At 40.0% G+C, this 12,679-nt stretch overlaps 1 protein-coding gene across 4 annotated transcripts in view; it reads right to left on the bottom strand.

The window, feature by feature from the left end:
• The window catches only part of sh3pxd2b (SH3 and PX domains 2B), a 35,472-nt gene that overhangs the window by 14,027 nt on the left and 8,766 nt on the right, over positions 1 to 12,679 (bottom strand). For all 4 annotated transcript variants that reach the window (XM_040032212.1, XM_040032214.1, XM_040032213.1 and 1 more), the window contains exons 3-5: positions 10,907 to 10,982; positions 4,433 to 4,509; positions 531 to 622 (exon numbers count right to left, since the gene is read on the bottom strand). In XM_040032212.1, the coding sequence (XP_039888146.1) occupies positions 531 to 622; positions 4,433 to 4,509; positions 10,907 to 10,982 (245 nt within the window). The remainder of the gene's footprint in view (positions 1 to 530; positions 623 to 4,432; positions 4,510 to 10,906; positions 10,983 to 12,679) is intronic.

Raw genomic sequence — 12,679 nt, 5'->3', positions numbered from 1 at the left:
ACACACGTCAAGATGTTTCGACGGAGAGGACATAACTACGCTGCCTTTCTGCAGCTGTTAGCAAAGTTAATTAATTAAATAAAACATCTCTAGGGTCTACGGTTTGGCTGAAGGCAGCCATCCATAACCCCTACAGCCCTAAATGTAAGCTTAATAACGACACATTTGCGTTACTTTTAGTGCTGGATATTGCGCTAATGTGTTGAGAGTGAGATTATCAAGAAACTATGTGGACTCAGCTGTGTAGAGGCTGGTGTCCGCACTCCGCTCCAGCAAAAATGCAAGCTCAGCTTTAAAAACAGGACCTATTAAGTGTGTTTCTGCTAGAAAACCCCAACAGAAGGCTGAGCGGGAGTATGAAATCATATTCATTAGAGGGTATAATGAATGTTCATTACCAGCAGATCTCACAGGACATGGCATACCATGAGCCAGTGGAACAATGATTTACCATTGTATACAAGAGGAAGGGATTTTTAATAGTTAAGGAGATATGTGAGGGTGTGTTTGGGTACATGTGTGCTACTCACTCCTTGGGTGGGTTGAGGTCTTCAGGTCTGGTCTCAAAAAACACTCTGACCTCCTCGCACTGGGAGATGTAGACTGGCAGCTGAATGAGGGCCTGCGTGCACAAAGATTTCAGGAAACTTAAACACACAAACTGACACGCATAATCACTTCAGTGCACAGGGAGGTCAACCAGAGGATAAAAACGGTGTTCATTTGACCTGGCCTCAAGTTTTTATGTCTGTTCTCATACTTATTTTACCCTGCAACGCTTGGTTTCCAATAGAAAGAACAAAAGCTGTATTAAAAAAATCCTAAAATCGCAATCTTCCATTCTTTATTTTTTTGGTAAAATCTTTATTCCTCTTTTTAGGATCACCGGCAGCAGAGAGATGAGTCCTGACAACAGATAAAAGACAAACATCCACATTCAGTTTTCTTTATTAGTCATTACTCATGCGCAGCTATTCATTTTTTTTTATCTGGCTGTTTTCCACTTGCTCTCAATCAACCCTCTAAAGGGGGAGCAGGAGAACGAATAATCACCTCACCAGCTTGATGTGGCAAACCAGAAGAAAAAAAACAACTCCCATCAATGACCTTGTGGAGACTATCCCTCTTAGCTATGAAGAAAATATGCAACTCCTCCATTTGCTGGCAAGATCAGCTCCGTGCTACCCATCAAGATTCCTCTTCTGGTCTCTACCTCTAATTTTAATACTCCTAAGTGTTTCAGCTTTGTCCTTCCAGGAAGCACAGCCTAGCTCCTGGACTCTCTGACACATGCTGATGTAACGTCAGGACTGACGGATGTGGAATGGAAGCCAAAGACGTAACCAGAGTGTCCTTGTCCCATGCACTATGTTTTCCTTGTCATATGTAGGACTATGGGTCCGGCAGCTTGTGTTAAAGAAAAGATGAGATTTGTGTCCTCATTCCTGTTTGCTGATTCATGGTAAATATTAGGCTTCAAAACTATTAGGCTTCAAAAAAAAAAATCTTGTGTTGTTAAGACTTTCAGAGGACCCACACAACGTTTAGTCATGCAGCCCAGGATGTTGAGCCGTAACTGAGGTCAGAGTGCAAAATCTCTGCCTGCTGCAGAGGATGCAATCCTTAGATTTATTTCCATCCACGTGTGAGCATGTGGCTTGACCGCTCATTACAATTCTCCCCAGGGAGGAGACAAGAGGGAGGCTCAGGGTACATTACGGCAAATGGACTTTATGGGTGTTCTTTATAGAAGGCAGCATTAAGGTAATTGCACGCGCGTGTGTGTGTGTGTGTGTGTGTGTGTCTGTGTGTGTTTGTGTGTATTCTCCAAGGAAAAATATATAATGGAAATGCAAGACCAACCTCTCAGAAGGTACAATACACTGTGGCAGTGTGGGTCAGTGTATAGTATCCTCTCACATGTACATACATATAGTGAATGTTTAATTAGAATAAAGGGCATCTTAGCCATATATTAAAAAAAAATCTTGATGCTCATGTTATCTGCATAAGTGATTTTTGTACTGTTCCACACGTATAAGCGAGGTCTAAATAAATCTCTAAAGAGACTTTTTATGTGATTGTTTTTTTATCAGCTATTTGACCTTCCCAGTGATCTCTTTTTTTCTGTTTTTTTAATCCAACCTTTCATCCAACTTTGCTTCCCAATATGAAAAACAAGGTTTCATAACCAGGGAAATTTGAAATGAGTCAGTACAAAGCCTCAGCTGTACAACAGAAGAGATGACTCAGCTCTTCTGTAAGAACAACAAAGTTGTACCTTGTCAATCTGACTACATGTGGGGGTGGATGAAATGCCATTTTTGATCCTCCAGTAAAGTTTTGACTTGTTTTTACCGCTACTACGATAACTTCTTCGCTGGCAGTGCTTAGCTCTGACATGTATGATACTGCCAAAGGACTGATGGATGTTTTAAATCACTAACAAATGTGTGGGACACAGATACCATATTGCTTGAATTTAAAAGCAATATGGTAAAGGGACTGACTCTTATTTAGTGCTTTTCACTGCAAGTCAGTGTTGCTAACATTCACACTCTGATGAACGCATCAAGAGCAATTACCCAAGGACCCTTTGGGCATGCAGACTGGAGCAGCTGGGGATTGGACCATCAACCTTCCAGTTAGTAGATGCCCTTCTCTACCTCCTGAGCCACAGTCACTCCTGGACCACATTAAGTCTCACTCTGCTTCCCTTCTGTCTTTAAACATAACTTTAACAAAGCTTATATGCACTGAAACATTTTAAAGGCAGGCATCCTTAAACCAATAATGCTAAGCAGGTGTATTTTATGGCTTTTCATACATTTGCACAACTTCAAATTTGACTGTGGCAATTCCACTGAAATTGTCTCAGCCATTCCCATAAAACACCCACACCCTCAGACATGAACCAGCAACTCTACCCTTTCCTCCCCTACCTTTATTTTTCACATAAGTGGTTAAAGATGTTGCCTACCAGCTGCACATTCCTTTAACCCCTGATGACACAGAGCCCCTTCGGTCCTCTGCATTGTTCATCATACATAAAAGCTTTACTCTCAGGCCTGAAGAATTGCTGTTTTTACTGGTGTAGAAGTGACCAGTCAGTTCCACCTTAGGAAGCAATTTTTTTCCCGTAATGGTTTCACAAGGGTCTTGATGGAGTAAGAGAAGTAAAGCAGTTAAAATATAAGGCAGCTGAAAATCGTAAAAGCGCGAGTACAGGCTAAGTCAGAAGCAAAGTTTCCTTCGTAGAGAGAGACATAAGGAAATGTTTGTGCATGTTTTAAAGCCTCAAGTCACGCCTGTAAAATTTAACAAAAACATAGCCCGTGGTTGTGTGGATATGCTGACTGGAGCTAGCTCAGCAACGGGAAAATGCTTTGCCTGTGGCAACCACCACAACTCCAGAAGATATCTGCCTTGAAGATATGTATCCATAAAAAAGCACCTCACTGAGAAAGATGAAAATCTTTAAACTGCTATTCGACTTTACTTCAGAGGCTAAAAAGATGAGTATCAATCATGATTATTTTATGTAGGCTGTGGTGGTTGCGTTCCTGTTGAAATGAAGCAATTACTTGCTAGCTGTTGGCAGTTATACGGTTTAACCTCATCTACAGTGGAGCTTGAGAATGTAGAGTTGCATGATTTTCCTTTTCTTGAGGTTAAGTGAATAATAATCTCTCTGGTAAAAAGCAATGTAATGGGCTGGACAAGGCACAAGTTTTGCATCATCCTTTTTTTTCACTTATGGAATGAGCTGCGGTATTTCAAAATGACAAAACAGACACCACACACACACACACACACACACATACATACATTACAGCATGCTTGCACCCTGGCAACATTCATCAATTGTCTTGCTCTAGGGGGTCATAAGGCCTACATTTTGTGTGGTGTAACGACATTCTCTTCTCATTTAGCTACATAGAAACTTTTTTCCCCCCTTATACACATCTATCCCTTGAGAAAAATTCTCCTTTGGCGTGTTTCTTTTTGCAGGAAGGTCAGAGTCTACAACAGAGCACCTGGGGACCTTTTAGAACACATCGGCAGAGTGGATGCCTGCGGTCACAAAGACTTGCTCCGGGATGTTTAGCATGCCACACACCGCACAGTGCCAATTTAGATCGCAAGGGCAGCAGCATTATTCATAAAGCTGCAACAAAGTGAACGTATAAATCTTTCTGTTATGCAAATGCTGTAGTTTGACTACAAGCTTGACTTTACTTAATATAAGCATGTGTTTGGACGACTAAAAATGGGCCTGAATGTGATGGAGGAAAAAAACGGGGGGGGAAACCCAGCTAGCTGTGATGTAATGTACACAGATTGTGGTTTCTTTTCTCTTGACAAATGCATTTTATAACGTATATATGTTGATGCTTAGCAATAAGTAGAGAATTGCATAACGAATACTCACCCTGCAGTATTCATTAATAGGTCTTAGCCTTTTCATTGCCACATCCCTGATGTGGCTCCTCCTAAACAGAATCTTTCCTGGAACAAACAAGGAAAATCAGATTTAGGAACTTAAATACTGCAACCTACCTTTACATATGTCAAGTTAACATGTGCATATACCTTAGAAAAAAATAATAATTCTAATCTTTTCCACAGCAAGTGTTCATATAAAATACACAAAAGCTATATTGAAAAACGAAACAAACAAAAACAAAAAAAAACCCCCACCCAAACAAAACCTTGATTGATTTCTTTAAGTAGTGACTTAAAAGAAAAACTTGCAGGTAGACTGAAGGACAGTGAAAACCGTGGCTTTTTCCAAAATGTAGTTAGTGAATTAGCATGCAGACACAACACAGTCGCATCATCAATAACAGTGACAGCACAATGAGGAGGCTAAGGAGGTGGGTGAATAGCTGGCCTTTCCAAGTTAATAAATGATTTAGGACAGGCAAAGAGTGCCCGTTTGACAGTTTAAACACTGCTCCCTTATTCTTATCGCTAGGCACGCATTACCACAGGCACGGGCAAGCTAGTTCACCATAACAATAACAAGAAAGGGCTACAAATAGCCCTCTTTTCTATTCAAAGGCATGTGAAAAACTTAAGAGTGAATATTTTCTTCGTTCTCATTTGGCAATAGACACACTGAGACATATTAATTAAAAAATACAGTATAGCAGGGCAAAAGGTTGTGTATGTAATGAGATCCTAAATGCAGGTGACAGATTACAATATTACCGCCATCAAGGAGTCCTGGTGTTTGCTTTTGAAACAGACTTGCTGACACATCATCCATCCATCCATATATAAAAGCTCTATTGTTACAAAAAAAAGTGGCTGCTTCTTTAACCCACGCAGCTTAAAACTGTTTATGCTAATACTTTTCTCTTTATTCTGTGAATCTGAAGCATTCAAGAAAAGAAGTAATCATGAAAGGAAGGGCCAAGGTGAGACAGAAGTATAAAAGGTTGTACAAGTGTATACTGCTGACTGGAGTAGATATTTGTGGTGACTTCGCACCAAACAAAAAGTAGATCTTGCACATTTTACAGAAAACTACCAACACCCAACGTTCAAAGAAACAACCTCCACACCCTACCCAGCTATCCCTGCTCTCACTACAACCTACAAGCTGACTCAGGTGGTAGACAAAACAAATGGAAACCCCCCCAGGATATTGTATAAAGAACACAATAAAAGGAAGCTCAAAAGTAAGACAGTGAAGCTTACTATAATATAAAAAAATAAAAAAAATAAAAAAAACCTGCGGATGATCAGTTAAAAGGAAAATTGATTTGTGTGGATATTAATTTAACCATCAGGGAATAATAAGTAAAGGGGGGTTCGTCTGATTGTTGGGGTTTTCTCTGTATGATTGTAGGCTCTTTACCTTAACTTTACCTTACAATTTAAAGCGTCTTTAGGCGACTGTTGTTGTGATTTGGTATGATTACCAGATGTGTCCTTGGGCAAGACACTTCACCTGTTGCCTACTGGTGGTGGTCAGAGGGCCCGGTGGCGCCAGTGTCCGGCAGCCTCGCCTGTCAGTGCGCGCCAGGGCGGCTGTGGCTATAGCTTGCCATCACCGGTGTGTGAATGTGTGTGTGACTGGGTGGATGACTGGATGTGTAAAGTGCTTTGGGGTCCTTAGGGACTAGTAAAGCGTATACAAATACAGGCCATTTACTATTTACCTTCCCAACCCTGGCAAAGTGGTAATACTGTATATCCAAATACCTTGTATTTATGTATAATTGTTTGAATGATTTGACTGATGATCTTGGAATCCGCAGTTGTTTAGAACTTCCCAATTTCTTCTTAGATCTTCACAGAGTTCCTTGGACTTTCCCCATTGTAGTGAGCATTGGTCAATCCAATGAGTGCTGCCAAACAAATCCTTTTTATGTTGGCATAGACAAGCTACAAGCTATAGTCAATCAAGATCACTAACAATTAGTTGGTCTAGTCAAGTTAAAAGACATTGTAGAATAGTACCACTTTTTAAAAAGATTTAAGTGAATGTATGTATATATTTGAGCCTATACGTTTCTTTCTGACCCTGTGTGGATTAGAGAAAGTCCAAAATAAACACAAGCTTGTCCACCCAATTCTTGTTGTAAAATCATTCCGCTCTGGAAAAAGAACAGTTCAGAGAATTCATTAAAAATCCTAAATTTGTCACGACATTCATGCCCATGAGGACAGTATGGAAGCTGTACATAATTAATAGATAGCCACAGCATAGTAACTTTGGCAGTTTTTTTGCTGTAATGCCAATGGTCAGTTGTAAGTTTTAGTCTACTAAAACAACAGTTATTAAAAACGGTGTGTTCATCTCTCTCGGTGAATCCCACAGGTTCAGTGTTTGGGCAGAGTTTAAAAATGTGTACAATAAGCAATGCATCCATAATGTTTTTTTTTACCAAGGCTGTTAACTATTATGCTACTACTGCTTCCCATACTGCAGATAAATGCATCGCAACAATAAATAAAGACATGAAATCTAGTGTTAACGAGCGTGGTCTGATTAACAGTAGACTTTAATATTTTACCACACTGCAAAGGACAACAAGATCATACTACATAAGGGAGACTGTTACAAATGAGATTAACTAGAAGAAGAATTAGAGAAGACATTCCGAATCTCTATGGCATTGGCAAGCTCTTGCCAGAGCAGTCGAGGGGACGCTGTCGGGACAGCACTGAAAAACTAAAGAGATTTGAAAGTCAACCCTCAGACACACTTCTCCTTCTCTATTTCTGTCTCTTTCTTCCTCTCCTCCCCTCATCACTCCTCAAGCAGAAAGTGTTCTTGAAGGTTTTCCAAAGCTCTCTGGGGTCAGGAGAGAAGCACTGACTCAACACTGCCCACTTTGTATGCACGGCAGCTCATGGATGCAGCCGATGAAAAGGGCTTATTTGGGCAGGGTGGAATGCTGCTACCCTGGAGCCATGGCTGAGGCACGGTGGACATTTTGGCAAATCTCAGAGTCAGTAGTGACCAAAAGTATCAAACAGCTTTTGTTTCCTGGGAAAACTGAGCGAACTAGATGGAGAAAAAAGGCAGGCTAAGATGGGCATACATAGAGAGGTTATTGTTACCTCACCCAAAGAAAGCTGTTCTCAGAATCCCTCACATCTTAATGACTACATTCACCAACCTAATTAGCCTTTTTGGGGAGATTTTGAGCTGCTTATACTTTCATAAAACACAAAAGGACTTGGGATCTTGTGACAAAACTGCGTACTCGAGACCGTATTCGGGTTTTACTTGACACGTGCATATATTCAGTCGGGACTTAGTAAAAGTAGGGTCGGTCTTGAGGAAAAAATAAATTAAGTAAGCAGCAAAAAGGCATATATTTTAAATTTTTTTAAATAAATACTATTCTCTACCTATGCACACCAACGGCGTGAAAGAAAATGTTCCAAATCCACGTGTTTTCATACTAAATGGAAATTTTCTGGACTTTGCTTGGACATGGCTTACATCACTTTAGTTGCTAAGAAAACTGAGGATATTTCTGTGACTTTTTTTTGTTTTGTATTTAAATCGGGCTTGTACAAAATGACTTGGCCACTAAGGTTTTAAATAACACAACATCTAGGCGTGTACAGAGTATAAGAAGAAATACTGATTTGCGCCTATGTTGTAATTACTACACAGGTGCACATTCCTTCACAGGTGTGTTACTGGTGGAAGAGGAGGACAGAGACAAAGTAAGCCCCAACTTTTTGCGCTTCTTTGCATTTCACAGCATACTTAGGAGGAAACGTGAGTTACTCGGCTCCAGAATTGTATGTGACCTGTGCAGCATGCAGCACCTCCTGCCATGTCAGGCAGATAGCTCCTCAGGCAATAGAGTGCGCAGAGAATACAAAACATAAAAAAGAATGTTTTCGAAAGGACTCTATGCAGTTCTGTGAACAACTATGTCCATATTCAGTAGCTTGAATTAGCAGACCCACAATTTATCTTAACTTTTTAAAAGCCAACCTGACTCTGAATGGTGGGATTAACACATCAAATGTATCATTTTATCTTTATGTCATTTATGAACTAATCTACAAAACCATGATGGCACCATCTATCTAAAGATAAAGAGTTGACTTCGTAAATGAAAAATACATAAAGTTATGTATTTATTGGACTTCTAACATATTCCTTCCAAAGGCCAAAATCTGACCTCCGAGTAAAAATGCTGTCAATGCTTGTCAAAGAGAAGAAAGCACAAGTTCTACAGTGTGTACTCTTACTGACAAACCACTTTGCTGATGCAGAGATACCAAGGAGTAAAAACAACTTGGGGCCTTGAACAAACCAAACCAGAAAGGGAAAACCACTTCCGTACCTTGTGAGATTGGCCCCCGTCTTTTTTCCAGACTTTTGCTTTGTAAGTGAATGTTTTAGGGTTTATTTCTCCTTGGCTGTCAATGAATACTGTGCAGTTCAGAAGACTGTTTGCTTGGGATCCCTCTCAGACAGAGGTGTGATCTGATGCTAGTAATGGTCCTTCATTTGAATCTCCATGTATTCAGCCACTCGGGATAAAAACCTTCATATAGCATGCAAACAGCTTCACAGCAGCATTCCTAGAGGACGTCCCATGCAAATGTCCATGAGTCCAATCAGACCTTTACTTGTGGTGCCTTAGCAGCACCAAAGAAGCAGCACTTTAGTGCCATCCTCAGTGGCACAAAATTTATTCAGGCAATAAAAACAGGAAGCACACGCTCAGAGTTCAATGTAGATGTTTAATGTATCAGTATGGAGTATGGGGTGCTTAGATGTAAAAAGGATGGTATGAAAAGCAATCTTTAAAAAAAAAAAAAATCTCCCTCTCCTTCCTTTCCTACTTATATTTCATCAAACGGGGTGAATGCGTGTGTGTTTTTGTATGAGCATTCTCTCAATGAGTTCCAGACTTGCATGGGCATTTAAAAAAAAAAAAAAGAAAACCCTAACCCCCACACATCCCAAGCCTGGTGGGGAAGATGTGGGTGGGGTTGACATTAAGGATTTTCTTCCTTTCATAAAGGATTACTTTCAGCAGGATCTCAAAAGTTGGTCAAGTACACCCAAAGCCCCCTTTTCAAAACAAACTTTGTTGCCATTTGTATTTGAGAAAGAAAAATAGTGAAAACTAAAGAGAAGAAGTTATTTTAGCCAGTTCTCTCAATGATGATTCAGCCAGGAGAATGATGGAGCTCAGTTGGGATTATCATAATGAATATGGAGTATAACATTCAGATTTCTGTTAAAAATACATGAAACACTGGCAAATAGTCTGTTTCTCTAAAAGGCTCCAGGACTGATTCACATAGATGGTATAATGTGTCTTTAGGCCATTTCCTGAGATAATGTGGTTCAGTCCAATGCTTAAAAAGTACATGCATTAAAATATTCTTGCTTAGTGGCAGAAACAATATGCTTATGCCCAACACCTTTGCTTCAGGTTGTTCTAGTTGGTTTCTAAGCGCACGTGTAAAAGATTAACTCGGCTTTCCTCCAGTTCATTTAAAGGTCATCATCAGTAAGTCATTGCTGCCCAGTGTGTTTGGTTGAAGGATCAAAGGGAGCACACATAATACAAGGACATGACACTGCAGCAAGGACACGACACAGGAGTTCAAAAACCTTTCCGTATTATAAGCACATGAGCTGTGGTTAAATCGCTCCGTGTGAATCAGCCCTTAAAAATCTAAACTTTGTTGATTTAATTCTGGCCGATTTATCCCTCAATCACTTTATGGACATCTCATTCTGTGCCTTTGCACTTTTACCTCTGTGTTGCATGCTGAATCTCCGTCAGTATGTCAAGACAGCGATCCTTAAATGTGATTTTGATTTTATGGAGAAAGTGACAGGGAAGCAAATCTGGTTGAGTAGGGCCGGTAGGAACTGACACAGGTTTGCGTGACCAGACTCGTCAGGACATAAATGGAAAACTAATGGACTAAGGACGCCTCGGGACATTGAAGTACAGCTTGACACCTTCAGCTTTACACAAAGGGACAAATTCACGCTGCACAACCAGTGAATGTCAAACAAAATGACGAGCATGACCCTGGTTTCCTGATCCACTGTGGTTTGGGAAACGTGGGCCTTTCAACTGAAAACTGCTGAATGGAAGTAAATTTTTGCTGTCTGCACACATTTGAGGTCCATGACGAAGTCACAGAGCACCCAAAATAAGTGGTCATGATGGGATTTTCAGGAAGGACTCTAAAAATAGCACTAGAAGTGGATCACAAGGCCTTCAGAAGACAGCCTTGAAGGGAAGATTAGACAAATTTAAATCAGGTAAGTTTAATTGGGATGGCCTGTAAAAATGATGTATTCTCCATTTATTCCTAATAATGCCCAGTTATGTGCCACTTCTTTTTTTTCTGTGATTGGTCGTTGAGGGACTGTGTGTTCAACTCTTACCTGGCAGGAATGGAATGATCCGGCGCTTAGGGTCTTTCTGGCCTCCCTCCACTGGGAATTTGTCCAGCAATTCCATCTGAAACGCGATGATTAATCAAAGTTATTAGCATGTAAGGTTTTTACATTCTCACACAAACAGGATACATACACAGGACAGCTGAGGGTGGTTAAGAGAAACTGATGATTTTTTTTTTAACAAATCAGCAGTTCCAACAAGGAATTTGGCCAATAAATGCAGATCTGCCAATAATTATAAATGTACTGAGCAGATGGTATGGTTTTCCCCCCTCTACTTCACATGTTGCTGTAGCTGTAGCTAAGGAGCACCACCGCTGACATAGTGGAACATTTCCTTTGCCATGATTTTTAAAAGGCTAGAAAGCAGTGGCAGCGAAGAAGTTTAACAGTCTTATATTTACCTTACTGAAACTCAGCCTATTCTTATAGCTTTTTTTTCTCCTTAATTTAAAACCTGAAATCACAAGAAGGTCAATCCAAAAACTGGTTCATAAAATACAAGCTTAATTACAAAGCAAAATACTGTGCTACAGCAATTTAACTAATTTACTCAATAAAGCTAAATCTGTATTTTATATGATGAAAACGAATAAAAGGAACCGAAAAATGATCCCTTTCATCTACAAAAGCAGAAATAGTAAGAGAACATGAGTCAAGCAAGTTACTGGAGTTCCGTACTTTCTTGAAATGCATCACAAGACAAATAGTCAGATGCTTAGTCGGTGAATCAGTACCACCTTGAGTAGGATTGTATAAACAAAAAGATGGCCTGACATAGACAAAAGAGACAGAGTGAGGGAAGGAGACAGAGAAACAGAGTACCCCACACACTGTAATTGTTCCCATGTGTCTGACTGCGAGTGCAGACACACCCCAGTCCCTGTGTCTACTCTAAGACTTGGATCTGCTCTGTAATCAGAGGCAGTCAAACAAGAAAAGGCATATGGAGCGAGTAAAGTCATCTCTTCAACATACCATTTACATCATGCACTCAACATCAAATATCCATCCTCGACAGTGGTGAGGATGACAGGCTAAGGCAGAGGAGAAGAAAGCTGCATATGGTTTTAACTTTCTAAAATGTGTTTTTTTCAGTTATGTGCTATGGAGTTTATCTCAGTCATGTGTTAGTATTGTATAGATAGACATATGCAAGTCCAAAATTCTACATTAAGCACTTTATTTCTGTGCCTGTTCCACTGCACTCGGAATACAATGAATATATTCATTTATTTACTTAAAAGTTCATTTCAAAATCTAAAATACCCCCAACCAAATCTACGTGCTTCTTCACCTGATAAAAAAAGTGTTTAGAAAATATTATGATTCTCCACAATTTAAGGAAAAATCCTGCAAACATTCTGTCAGGAAACTCTTTAATGGAAACACTGAATACAGTTTGACTCTCTTGGTCTACAATTTGACTTCAAACAACATATCTTACGTTCATTTTGGTACAGATTAGAAATATTTCCAAGGTCAGACCAATACTCTTCAATGACATACTTGAACATCCTATCCATAACCCCGCACCATTTTCTCCTGTTTGCTGATTATTGCCACTCACTGCATACGTGCCTAACTGATGTATTTAACGGATTTCAGTTAAATGCAGCCAGCAAGACAGAGAACGCATTACTCCAGTCCTAGCAGAATTACACTGCCGTCCCATTCACAACACAGACGCGTTTAAGATTTCATTGATTACTTGTAAATCATTAGATGAAATGGCCCCACTTTGTAGCTCCAAAGTCT

This window comes from Simochromis diagramma, unplaced genomic scaffold (assembly GCF_900408965.1).
Source record: "Simochromis diagramma unplaced genomic scaffold, fSimDia1.1 OVJJ01000216.1, whole genome shotgun sequence".
NCBI lineage: Eukaryota > Metazoa > Chordata > Actinopteri > Cichliformes > Cichlidae > Simochromis > Simochromis diagramma.
Note: the sequence above shows the minus strand (reverse complement) of the source record. Positions and strands in the feature narration are given on the sequence as shown.